The sequence below is a fragment of the Elgaria multicarinata genome, chromosome 2 (genome assembly GCF_023053635.1).
Source record: "Elgaria multicarinata webbii isolate HBS135686 ecotype San Diego chromosome 2, rElgMul1.1.pri, whole genome shotgun sequence".
Classification (NCBI taxonomy): Eukaryota; Metazoa; Chordata; class Lepidosauria; order Squamata; family Anguidae; genus Elgaria; species Elgaria multicarinata.
This window is the reverse complement of record NC_086172.1, coordinates 171,640,600-171,654,192: the sequence shown is the minus strand read 5'-3', so window position 1 is coordinate 171,654,192 and position 13,593 is coordinate 171,640,600. Positions and strand designations below refer to the sequence as shown.

The 13,593-nt window shown below is 46.1% G+C and overlaps 1 protein-coding gene across 1 annotated transcript in view; it reads left to right on the top strand.

The window, feature by feature from the left end:
- LOC134393168 (nesprin-2-like) overlaps positions 1–13,593 on the top strand; it is a 272,899-nt gene that overhangs the window by 221,828 nt on the left and 37,478 nt on the right. The window contains exons 78-80 of the mRNA XM_063118134.1: positions 3,004–3,159; positions 9,789–9,947; positions 11,123–11,292. Of these exons, the coding sequence (XP_062974204.1) occupies positions 3,004–3,159; positions 9,789–9,947; positions 11,123–11,292 (485 nt within the window). The remainder of the gene's footprint in view (positions 1–3,003; positions 3,160–9,788; positions 9,948–11,122; positions 11,293–13,593) is intronic.

Sequence of the window (13,593 nt, the reverse complement as noted above, 5' to 3'; positions counted from 1 at the left end):
TTGAATAGATGCGCTCTGGGGACGACGTGTGGAAGGGCCCCCTGTGTGTCCAAATGACGCACAGGGGCTCCCAGGGGCAAGGGGGAGACAAGCACAGGTCAAGAGGCTAAAATGAGCAGACTCGCTTAAGAGCCACACCTTGACCTCGCAATAAAGTGAACATAAAAATGAGGGCAAGATAATAGAACTACCACCGTGTATCCCTGTTCCAAGCCAGGAGGTTTCAGATCTATCTCTAACACTTTTAGAAATGTTACATCTCTTTATGAGTTTATCCAGCAATTCCGCCTGCCCCTGGTATTAGTTGTTGCTGTTGTTACTTCCACTACAAACTAAGAAGCAGTAGGATAGTACTGTTTTTCTAAAGGAGCGACACAGCTACCTTCAATTTTTGGAAGAGGTATCATCTCATATAACAAATCCCTAGTCCTGGGAACAGATTCTCTGGTTCTAGACCAAACCAGCCATACAACAAACCAATCACATGACTACCACTATCTTATAGTTTTGTCAAAAAGCAAGTTCTGCAACATTTTCACTTATTCCCCCCCCCCTTTTTATTTTTCTTTACTTCTTTGTTGCAAAAACAGGGAATCTCATATTGGGCCTGTTCAGAAGACACCTTAAACCAGCCTTCCTCAACCTGGGGTGCTCCAGATGTGTTGGACTACAACTCCCAGAATGCCCCAGCCAGCTGGCTGGGGCATTCTGGGAGATGCAGTCCAACACATCTGGAGCACCCCAGGTTGAGGAAGGCTGTCTTAAACCCTGCTGGCTAAGGCTTTTGGTTAAGCAGCAGGGTTTAAGGTGTCTTGTGTGATGGATTTTGCTAAACCTTGCTCACTCACTAACCACAGTCAGACCGTCTGCAGCAGGGTTAGCGGCTCTAACCCTGGCTTAAAGTGTTGTGTGCGACAGCATGGCTTGTGGTTGGTGCTAATCCCAGAGAACCGCAGTTTTGCCCACCACAGAGCCTAAAGTGCCGTCTGAACAGGCCCAGAATGGTTCTAAATATTCCAAACTATCCAATTTCTTTTTATCAAATCATGGTATTTTTTAAAAAGCTCACCCAAAATATCCCCCCCTAAGGTTCCTGTTTATTTAACAAAGCTCTTGTCTTTAAATAGCTACATTGGTCTAAAACGAGCAAGAAGCTGTAGTATAAATTGGCTACGGAAGGAAATGTACATTTTGACCAAAAGCAAAACAAAAAGAGTTTCACCTCTTTATGTTGGACTTTTTTTAAAAAAAATCTGGTCTTTTGCAGTTGATATTAATAACCCAAAATAACGAACAGGGGGCAGTTTTTATTTAATAGAAGAGGAGACTGCATTGCATAAAAATATAAGAAGGGCCCTGCTGGATCAGACCAAGGGTCCATCTAGTCCAGCACTCTGTTCACACAGTGGCCAACCAGCCGTCAGCCAGGGACCAAAGGACATGGGGCAACAGCACCCTCCCACCCATGTTCCCCAGCAACTGGTGCACACAGGCTTACTGCCTCGAATACGGGAGGTAGCACTTAGCCATCAGGACTAGTAGCCATGGGTAGCCTTTGCCTCCAGGAATTAATTTATCCAACCCCCTTTTAAAGCCATCCAAATTAGTGGCCATCACTACATCTTGTGGTAGTGAGCTCCATCATTTAACTATGCGCTGTGTGAAGAAGTCCTTCCTTTTATTTGTCCTGGATCTCCCACCAATCAGCTTCATGGGATGACCCCATCAGGTTCTAGTATCTTGAGAGAGGGAGAAAAATGTCTCCCTGTCCACATTCTCCACACCATGCATCACTTTGTACACCTCTATCATGTTTCCCCTTAGCCTCCTTTTTTCCAGACTAAACAATTCCAGTTGGTGGTTAGATGTGTCAGAGCTGTTTGCTTCTATTTCGGTGGTGTACAGGCCCACTGAGCGCAGCACTGCTGCGTGCCGCCACATGTTGGTTTAAAAACAAATCCCGCTGAATTCAGTGGGGCTTGCAGTCCTATGCCGTCCTATCCTTGCAGTCCTTACATGGGAGTAAGCAGTGGCGCCGCTCCTGAACTCAGTGGAATTTACTTCTAAGTAAACATGTGTCGGATTGCTCTTTTAAATGTCAAAAGAGTAGTCCTATTTAGGGTGACCCTATGGAAAGGAGGACAGGGCTCCTGTATCTTTAACAGTTGTATTGAAAAGGGAATTTCAGCAGGTGTCATTTGTATATATGGGGAACCTGGTGAAATTCCCTCTTCATCACAACAGTTAAAGCTGCAGGTGCCCTGCCCTCTTTTAAATCTGGTCACTCTAGTATAGCTCCTGCAGCTTTAACTGTTGTGATGAAGAGGGAATTTCACCAGTTTCTCCATATATACAAATGACACCTGCTGAAATTCCCTTTTCTATGCAACTGTTAAAGATACAGGAGCCCTGTCCTCCTTTCCATATGGCCAGCCTAGTCCTATTTATATTGTATTTATATTATGGTATTATACTGTTGTTTTATACTTTGAATGGTTTTAATTTTTGTGAACTGCCCAGAGAGCTCCGGCTATTGGGCGGTATAGAAATGTAATAAATAAATAGATAAATAAATAAATTATACCTCTCTTTCAACAACAAAATAACAATAGAGTCCTGCGGACACCTGAAGGCTACGAATGTTCTTGTTTAAGTCTGTTGAGGTTCCACAGAAACTCTTCCGCGTTGCTAAAGCTTTGAAAACATCGTATCCCACCTCTACCACCAGCAGTACTACGCGTTTCAAGCAGCAGTACGTAGAAGTAGAATAGCAAGAAGGCTGCGTCTGGAGTCAGGATCCCAGCTTACTCTCCTGCTCTCTTATATATGCAAATTCCTTCCCTCCTTCCCCCCCCCCTTTCCCTTCCCCCTCCTACAGGCCAATCATAGGATTAGCCAAAAGGTTTGGAGAAAAGCTCTCGCTCACACACACACAGAGAGCTCCCTGGAGCTTGCTCTGAAAGCGTTGCTGTTCCCCCCCCCCCCCTTGGTGTCTCAATGCAGGAGCTGGAGAAATCGCTGGCCAACTGGAACCAAAACGCGAAAGCCCTTGGCACCAAGAAGGCGGATCTGGCTTGCTATTTCCTTGCGGAAGATGTGATGGTGCTCAAAGAGCAAGTCGAGCATTTGCACAGACAGTGGGAAGAACTCTGTCTCCGAGTAAGTGGCGGGCAGGGAGCCGCTCGTGGCCGGCCTTTCATCAGACTCTGCTCAGAGGGAAGGGATACCTAGGGGGGCCCCTTCAGCTTTGTACAAAGAAACACCAGAGCGGTTGTGGAGGGGGAGGGGGGGGTTGAAGCAGGACTGTTTTGTGTGCGCAGATGTAGCTAGTTCTATTGTGGCTGAGCAAGAATGTGGGAAAGAAACTTCCTCCATGGCCTCTGTTTTTGTTTCCACAAAGTTCCCCTGAAGTGCTGAAAACTTTCAGCGACAACACATAGGAAGTACAGGGTGTGTGTGAACCCCCCCGGGAATGTCGGGGGCAAAAGGACAGCCCTGGAGATGTTTGTCCAAAGCTTAACTCTGTATGCAAGCTGTGAAATAGCCTAGAATGGAAGGAGGAGAGGCACAAGAGAGAAGAGGTGTTATTCAGTGCTCTCTAGTTCCCAGGTGGCCCTGTCTCTCCCGAATACCCAAGCAGCTACGTTTTGCCAGGGTGATTGCAGAGAGAGAGATTAGCCTGTGAATGCACGGCAGGCAAGAGGTTAGAAACGTGTCAGCAAGGGTCACGCTCGTTCTTCCGTTTCTAGAAGTGCACTCCTAAAGTCAGACGCAGAGCTTGCAGCTGTGCGTTGATGGCACCTGCGTAGGATTCTGGGGCAGCAGCGGCCCTAGGCAATGGCCAGCCTGCCTGTGTGTTGAAGTCATCTTAAGGGTCTCTCCTCCAGGTTGCCCCACCATCTGAGGGAGAGCCTCCTCATTGGTGGCACCCCGTTTGTGAAATTCCCTCCCCAGAGAGGTCCACCTGGCGCCAATATTGCTATCTTTTTGACACCAGGCAAATAAGTTGTTATTTCTCCAAGGTTTTTAATATATATATTTGGGGTGCAAGCTACAACCGCCAGCGTTGCTGGCTGGAGGGATGTGGGGAATTGTAGAAGTTTTCTCTCTCTCTTTCTCTCTCTCTCTCTCTCTCTCTCTCAACATGCATAGGATTGCGCCTTTAATGTAATAATTAATGTTTTAGTGTGATGTTTGTTTTATTTGTATTTTGTCTCGTTTTTTGCAAATCACCCTGCAATCTTTGCTGAAGGGCGGTGAATTCTATGTGCTGTACTTCTGAGTAGCCATGCGTAGACTTGCGCTGCATGCATTATTATGCTCGCACTGGGCAGCAGTTACATATATTTCTGGCAATGAGGCCATTCTGGCCTCTTGCTTCATGTACAGGTGAAATATGGCTTAGTGATAATATGACTAACTTTAGTGTGGATGTCTAGGCTATTGGTGGGGGGGGAGGGGGGAACAGTGAAAACAGGGTCATCCCGTGAAGCTGGTTGGTGGGAGATTCAGGACAGATAAAAGGAAGGACTTCTTCACAGAGTGCATAAACTCTGGAATTCGTTACAATGTGATGGCCAAAAGTGCCTTGGACTGCAAGAAGATCAAACCAGTCCCTACTCCAGGAAATAAAGCCAGACTGCTCACTTGAGGGAATGGTATTAAAGGCAAAACTGAAGTACTTTGGCCACATAATGAGAAGACAGGACACCCTGGAGAAGAGGCTGATGCTAGGGAAAGTGGAAGGCAAAAGGAAGAGGGGCCGACCAAGGGCAAGATGGAGGGATGATATTCTGGAGGTGACAGACTTGACCTTGGGGGAGCTGGGGGTGGCAATGGCCGACAGGAAGCTCTGGCGTGGGCTGGTCCATGAAGTAATGAAGAGTCGGAAGCGACTGAACGAATAAACAACAACAACAAAAGGGGGTTGGATAAATTCCTGGAGGAGAAAGCTATCAATGATTACAAGTCCTGATTGCTAAGTGCAACCTCCAGTATCAGAGGCTGTAAGCCTGTGTACACCAGTTGCTGGGGAACATGGGTGGGAGGGTGTTGTTGCACCATGTCCTGCTTGTAGGTTCCCTGGTCAACAGCTGGTTGGCCACTATGCGAACAGAGTGCTGGACTAGATAGATCCTTGGTTTGATCCAGCATGGCTCTTAAATTCTTATGGTCTTATGTGCTTTCTGAAGGAAGATACTGCCTTAGTGGAAATAATATAGGAGATGATGAGCATTTATGTATCATTTTCATATGTTCAAAGTGCTTCATATACGTTATATTTTTGAATACTTACAACAATCTTGTAAAGCAGATCTGTATTATTATCCCCAAACTGCAGATAGGGGGACTGAGACAGATGGGGGAGTGCTTCCGCTAAGGCCACCTAATGAGTTCATGGCAGGCGCAAGATTCAAATTGGGAACTTCTCGATTTATAGTCTCTCAGCCACAGCGCTGCTCAAATTGAATGAAGAATGTATTTATTTATTTGCGTTTTTGTATTTATGTGTTCAGATTTTATTTATTATTACATTTCCGTGGTCTTCCTCCTCTCCGTTTTATTCTCACAACAATCCTGTGAGGGAGGTTAAGCTGAAAGTCAGTGACTATTCCAAAAGGATCCGGTGAGATTCATGGCAGAGTGGGGACTAGAGCCCAGATCTCCTGAGCCCCGGTCCAACACTCTAACTGCTACACCATGCTGGGATTGACACAAAAGAGTTAACTATGATGCTTTGGGATGTATAAGGGAGGATCTACACTACTGCTTTAAAGCGCTTTACAGCGCTTTATAACAGTTTTGACAACTGTTGGGGCCCAGGACACACTGCATATACAGTTTTCAAAACGTTTTCAAAGCGCTTTAAAAGCAGTTGTGTAGATCCCCGCTAAGTGTTTGGTTGTTATTGTGTGTTTTTTAATTATGAAAAGGAAGATTATGTTAATAGACAAGAATATGGCAGCCAAGTGGCTAAGTCTCATAGCTATATTCCCAATATTGGTGTGTGTTTGAAGCCTGTATGGATGGGATCCCCCGCTGTTCCCCAGTTTGATGCATTCCATTGCATGTCAGAGAAACTGAGCCATGCTTCATCTACTCCAGGTCCTGTTCGCTACTATTTATCATGCGTCATGACTCTTTTCAACCTGTCTTGCGATCCTTTGTTATATTTATTTATTATTTGCAAAGAAACAAAAACTAAAATAAAATGGGGTAGAACCACAAAAGGGGGGGAAAGAAAGGAAAAAAAGGAAGAACATATCATAAAACATACCGATAACAATAATAATTTACATCACCCTTCATTAAAAAAAAGAAAGAAAGAAAAAGAGGGGGGAGGATTTATCACTTCCATTTCAAATATATACATTAATATGAGCAGTCCATATATTTATTTTATTTATTTATTTATTTATTTGGAGTATTTTTATCCCGCACCTCAGCCAAAAGGCTCTCGGAGCGGCTTACAATTTATCAATAAAGAAGACAGTCCCCTACCCTCAGGCTTACATTCTAAAAAAGACATGACACACAAGGAAAAGGAGATGGGGAGGGAAGAGGGAGAAAATAAAAAGAAATTAAGGAGGTTGTGGGCTCTCCCACACTAGAGGCCTTCAAGAGGCAGCTGGACAAGCATCTGTCGGGGATGCTTTAGGGTGGATTCCTGCATTGAGCAGGGGGTTGGACTCGATGGCCTTGTAGGCCCCTTCCAACTCTGCTATTCTATGATTCTATGATTCTATGAGACTGCTTAGGCTGGTGGGAAGGCCCTGCTCCATCCTCTCATCTCCCAATGGAGGGGCAAACCAACAGCTCCTTCTTCTTCCCCACAAGGGAATATATATATATATTATATATCTTAATAAGCATCCATACAAGATAGTTGGCTGTAGGAGATAGGTCCAAATGTAGTGAGAGCAGTAAGATCTTCAGTCCATTGAATTAGGTGATGGGTATTTATCCTTCCAAGCTTGAAGTATGGGCATGGCTAGACAAGGGCGGTGGAGGGGGATGATCTCGCAATTTTATGGTCCTGAGATCATCCCCCTCGTCTACACGCGTCGCGCGATATCCCAGGAGGAAGGGGACGTTGCGCCCACCACTTTGGATTTTTTTTTAACTCAAGATGAGCGCTCCTTCACAAAAGTAAAGAATTTTTTTAAAAAACACACACCACTCCCCACCCCTGATGGGCACGGAGCTCTTAGCGGTTACTCGCAAGGTCCCGGCTCTTCACGGTTACTGGCAAGGAGCCGGGACAAAACCGAGATGGCGGGCCACATGTCCCACGGTCTTGGGATCATCCCGAGACCGCAAGAAAAATCGGAACTAAAGAGTAGGGTGATATCCCAGGGCAAGAGAGGGACCGTCCCTCCCTGCTCCCGCGATGCCCTGTGCATCATGTTGGATGCACAGGGACGATCCCCGGGATATCGCCCTGTCTAGACGTGCCCTATGTCTCTTGCCCAATTTTGCTGTCCTTTAACATGTTTTGGCCCCACAATAAAGCTAGGTCACCATTATTCCTGCTGTCTGATCTGCAGGTGTCCGACGTGAAATATAGTGATTTGCCCAAGCCCAGATAATCAGCCCACAGCTCAGACTTCAAATCTCTGTTGTGGTTGGCCAGCTGTTCTGGAACACACGCACGCACACACACGGCACCTCCAAATAAACAACCTGTCAGGCCAAAGCCTCAAACTCCGATGGCAACTGAGCTGAAAATATTCACTCATAAAATGTTTGGGGTGTGAAAGCTGGCTGTTAGCACACCCGGCTTGCTTTCTGAGAGACAGGCCTAAGAGGCAGTGTCCAACAGAAGCATTCTGTTTGAAAACAATGGGTGAAAGAGCCCCGGCCACTGCAAGCATTTAAAAGCAAAGGCCGTGCAGCTGTCACAGAGTGCCCCGGAGGACTAACCGGCCAGATGCTCCCGGCGGTAGGAAAACAAACAGAGCAGATGCCGTCAGGGGGAGGTGCAGAGGTTAGGGACTGAGCACAGGCATGGAGGAACATCGCTGCATGGAGGAATATCCATAAGAACATGCTAAGCCAGCGGGTGGGGAACTTTTTTTTTTGCATAGAGCTGCATTGCCTCCGAGGAGAAGGTGGCAGCTTAGACATCGCCAAAGGAAATGGATGCGCGTGAAATTTGCATGCGCTCCTTTGCATGCATAGATGCCCAACGTTACTATGATTTCCGTAGAAATGGCTCAGTGGTAGAGCAGCTGCTTTGCATGCAGAAGAAGGCCCCAGGTAATTTATGCCTGGTGTGGAGAATGTGGACGGGGAGCGGGAAGGAAGGAGGCTGGGGTGGCCAGAGAAGACTTCATCAGCCAGCCGCCCCAGTCCACTCCACCCCCACAGAGCTGCTCCCTTAACTGAAACATCTTTCTCCTTCTCTCATAACACTAGAACCCAGTGGCATCATCCCATGAAGCTGATGGGTGGGAGATTCAGGACACACTTCTTCACACAGCGCAGAGTTAAACTATGGAACTCACTGCCACAAGATGTGACAATGGTCACCAATTTAGATAGCTTTAAGAGGGGGTTGGGTAAATTCCTGGAGGAGAAGGCTATCAATGGCTACTAGCCCTGATGGTTATGTGCCATCTCCAAGATCCGAAGCAGTAAGCCTATATACACTAGTTGCTGGGGAACATGGGAGGGTGCTGTTTCACTCATATCCTGCTTGTCATATCCTGGTTGACAGCTGGTTGGCCACTGTGTGAACTCAATGCAGGACTCTACCCTTGGATGCTTTAGGGTGGATTCCTGCATTGAGCAGGGGGTTGGACTCGATGGCCTTATGGGCCCCTTCCAACTCTACTATTCTATGATTCTATGAATGGCTACTAGCCCTGAGGGTTATGTGCCATCTCCAAGATCCGAGGCAGTAAGCCTATATACACCAGTTGCTGGGGAACATGGGTGGGAGGATGCTGTTTCACTCATGTCCTGCTGTCATATCCTGGTTGACAGCTGTGTGGCCCCTGTGTGAACAGAGTGCTGGACTAGAAGGACCCTTGGTCTGATCCAGCAGGGCTCTTCTTATGTTCAATCCCTAGCATCTCCAGGTAGGGCTGGGAAACGATCCTGCCTGCATCCCTGGAGAGCCATTATGTTGACAATACCGGGCTAAATGGACTGAGGGTCTGACTCCGTATTAGGCAGCTTTCCATGTCCCTAGAAATACAAAATCTCATCCTAGTGGAGGTTTCGTACCTGTTCTCCCTTCTGGTTCTCCCTTCTGGTGGTTCTTTGTCTTGAAACCAAACTGGGACTGGAGAGCTTTTCAAATAGAGGATGACTTCTGTAAAGTAGCACACGTGGCCACCCTAGATCTCGTCAGGTCCACATCCCAGGGCGGATGAGGCCACAGTCAAAAGTAGGGAGGAAGGGAAGAGAACTGCGCATTTTATTTCTGCCATTGTTTTCTCTCTAACTTTTTGCAACCCTCTTCTCTTGTTCATTCTCTTTCTCTGACTGGATTCACATGATCATCGAGGGGGAAATAAGCCGCGGTGGCTTATTTCTCCCTCTGTGCATGCTGCTTGCATGTCCAGGGGATTAGCATCATTCCCCTTGGCAGTGTGGCTTGTTGCGCCGTGCAAACCCCGCCAGGGTGTCTTGTTGCCATGGGTAACAAGCCACCCAAAACCCATTGTTGTAGGGTTCTGGATGGCCTGTTACCCATGACAAAAGCCACAATTCAAATAATATAAGCAGTCTATATATCTAAATCCGTACAGGATATCATGCCTATATATCCTCTTCCGTAGGTTTCACTGCGCAAGCAAGAGATAGAGGACCGACTTAACGCCTGGATCGTGTTCAATGAAAAAAATAAAGAGCTCTGTGCTTGGCTGGTGCAGATGGAAAGCAAAGTGCTTCAGACAGCGGATGTCAGCATTGAAGACATGATAGACAAGTTGCAGAAGGTGAGTGGACTTTCGCAGGCTGTTGCTTGGGTCACAATCCGACAAATACTTTAGGTTCACGGAAAGGCGGATACTGGTTTAGCTAGACTCGCAATACTGCAGCTCCAAGACTGTGAATCACAAGGGTGAAGCTTAAAACATTTTGGCTTTAGCCCTCTGCTTTCTCAGTAACTAGGAGTATAAGTAGCAACCCTACTAGTCTCCTGGGGTGAACGAGAATTGCCTCCAGGCGATTAAGTAAGGAAGCTCCACAGAGGGTTCCCCCCACACACACACTTTTAGGCCACAAGTGACTAATATAAGCATGTGTGGACAAGTGAGCTAATAAAATATGCAATAACTTTTTGGGGTGAGGGGCGAATTTGCCTAACTACAAAAAAATAAACATTCAATTTACCCCCACCACCCACAAACCATGGATTACTTGAAAGGTTGTCCCACAGAGGAGGGCCAGGATCTCTTCTCGATCATCCCAGAGTGCAGGACACGGAATAATGGGCTCAAGGTACAGGAAGCCAGATTCCGGCTGGACAGCAGGAAAAACTTCTTGACTATTAGAGCAGTATGACAATGACCTAGGGAGGTCATGGGCTCTCCCACACTAGGGGCATTTAAGACACAATTGGACAACCACCTGACAGGAATGCTTTAAGGTGGATTCCTGCATTGAGCAGGGGGTTGGACTCGATGGCCTTATAGGCCCCTTCCAACTCTACGATTCTATGATTATTTTGCATTTAAAATTCTATTTGTATGGAAACCCCCCATTCCTAAGCCTTGTGCTCAGTTTGTTGTTGTCTTATGACTGGTTATGTTTCTAAGCTGGCAGGAGAGACAGAGAGGAAAGCACAAAATCTCTTTTATCACTAGCTGCTCCACAATTCATTGAAATGAATGACTGTCTTCTCATCCGACAACGGGAAGTCATTAGCAAACGGGATAGGAAATGAAAGATGCTCTGAGTGTTCCTTGGCTGATATTTAAAGATGAAATGATTATAGCTCTGTTATCTCCACGTGGAGATAGAATTGAATAACTCCTTCTGTAGAAGTCCGTCTTACCATCCTGTTGGATCCTACCTTTTCCCCCCAGCTTTCACCCCAAATCCAGAGTTGTTAAACTTTTTTTATTATTATTATTAAGAATAACCTTTACAATCAATATTTTTGGGTTAGGATTGCATGGAGGAAATCAAACTGTTCAGCGAAAACAAACTAGTTCATCTGAAGCAAATGGGTGACCAGCTGATCAAGGCCAGCAACAAGAGCAGAGTGGCCGAAATAGATGAGAAAATCAACAAAATTACTGACCGCTGGCAGCATCTCTTTGGTGTCATTGAAGGACGGTAAGAAAAGGCCGAGCTTCATTACTTGATGTATTATTGTTGTTGTTGTTGTTGTTGTTATTAAGAGCCTCGTGTGGCGCAGAGCAGTAAAGCAGCAGTTTCTGCAGCTGAAACTCTCCCCACGGCCTGAGTTCGATCCCAGCGGAAGCTGGTTTCAGGCAGCCGGCTCGGGTCGACTCAGCCTTCCATCCTCCCGAGGTCGGTAAAATGAGTACCCAGATAGCTGGGGGAAAGGTAATCATGGCCGGGGAAGGCAACAGCGAACCACCCCGCTATAAGGCCTGCCAAGAAAACGTCAACGAAAGCTGACCCTTCAAGAGTCAGTAATGACTCAGTGATTGCACGAGAGGTTCCTTTCGTTTCCTGTTGTTGTTATTATTATTGTTGTTGTTGTTGTTGTTGTTATTTATTGCATTTGTATACCGCCCAATAGCCGAAGCTCCCTGTAGGACTGGAAGCAGTAGCATGTATTGATGAGTTTCACAGTGGAACCCTACAGAACAGCAACTTGTATAGCCCTCTCAGAACCACTTCATACATTGCATTTTTAGATATTTTATTATTTTATTTTGTGTTTAAATATAGCATGTATCTAAAATGTGAATGTGAGAGGGACGTGTTTTGCAAACGCCTGGTGGCATACAGGTGCCCTCATCGGTGAGCTGTGATTGGCTGGTTGAATGCAGCTTCCTGTTTAATATCTTCTCAGTGAGAACTGATAAACCTGGGAATGTGCCTTATACCAAGTGAGAATATTGGTCTGCCTCCCTCAGTATTGTCTAAACTAGTCTTCCTCAGCCTGGTGCCCTCCAAATATCTTTTGGACTTCCAGCTCCCATCAGCCCCAGTCACCATGGTCAGGAATTCTGGGAGTTGTCGCCCAACACATCTGTAGGGAAACTACGTTGGGAAAGGCAAGTCTGCACTGATTGGCGGTGATTCTCCTGGGTTTGAGGCAGGGGTCTTTCCCAGCTGAACTTGAAGCTATGTTTGCCTCTGAATCATGTGTGGACTCTCCCACCGTTTCTGTGACAGGACTCAAATATTTGGATTGTCTGTAGGTGTAAAATTATTAACTGATATTTCAGTGTAAATTTAGAAAGGGGACAAACGATATTCAACACAGAGCTCCGGCCCAAAATGGTAGCGCCGTGGAGAGGTTTCAGCCCCTTCCTGTAACATTTAAGCAAGTCTGCCTGCATCATGATATTTCATTAAAGCATTTATTTGTTTCTGCTGCAGTCATCGACTGATAGGTGAGAAAAGCAAGGAAACACAGGCCCTATTCAGGTGACACGCTAAACTACGACAGTTAAGCATTTTGAATGAAACATTATGGCTTAGCATGTCGTGTCAACCATTCCTAACCATGGTGGCTACATAACCACGGTTTAAACACACTCACTAAGCATTTTCTGCGAAAGGGTTAGCGGCCTGACCATGGCTTGGTGTGTTGTCTAAACAGACCCACATTGACGTCTGTCTCAATGTTATGAGGAGACGTGAGGGAACTCAAGCTGAGATGGCTGTTTTTAGCATATAGTGAGGTAGATATGAAATATTGTGTCTGCAAAGTGAACACCAAATGATTCATGTATTCATCACTGGAGTAGGGAGTTTTTTAAAAAAATCACTGGGGAAATATGTCAAGGATGGAGTAACATGTTGCTATCAGTTCATAAAGGGAAATTTGTATGGTTGCACAGGACTTTACTCAAGCTTTTTTGCCCCCAAGTGTCTGTTTTGTGACTCATTAGCGTTCACCTGCTACAGCAAGGTGAATAATCTAGACTCACATGCTGACATCACCCTGATTTGATGTTGTCTTCAGCCATTTTTCTGAAGCCTTCCGCACGTGATCAGTTCAGACGTCTGGCAAGTGCATCTGTCTCTCTTCCAACAGCTAAGCAGGGAGAAAGAGGGAGGGGGAGAGAGAGTAAGGGGAGGGGGTGGCAAAAAGAGAGGGAAGGAGGTGGCCCTGACCATTTTTGACTCTGGCCACAACCACGTCTGGCATGCGCCCCCCAACAGATTACACCTGATGGAAGTAGGGGGGGAAATTCCTTATTCCTGTGCTACAGGCAATTTCATCCTCTTTCACCATGTTTCTCAGACTTTAAGTTAACCCCCAATATATTGCAACTCTGTGTTGTGTGAAGTCTCCTGCTAGTTCATGGAACAGAATTAATACACATTTTTTACTTCTATTCATGGATCCAAAGGGGTAACATTTTAGTCTGTTGAAGCAAAAACAACAAAAGTGTCTGGAGGAGAAAGCTATCAATGGCTACTAGCCCTGAT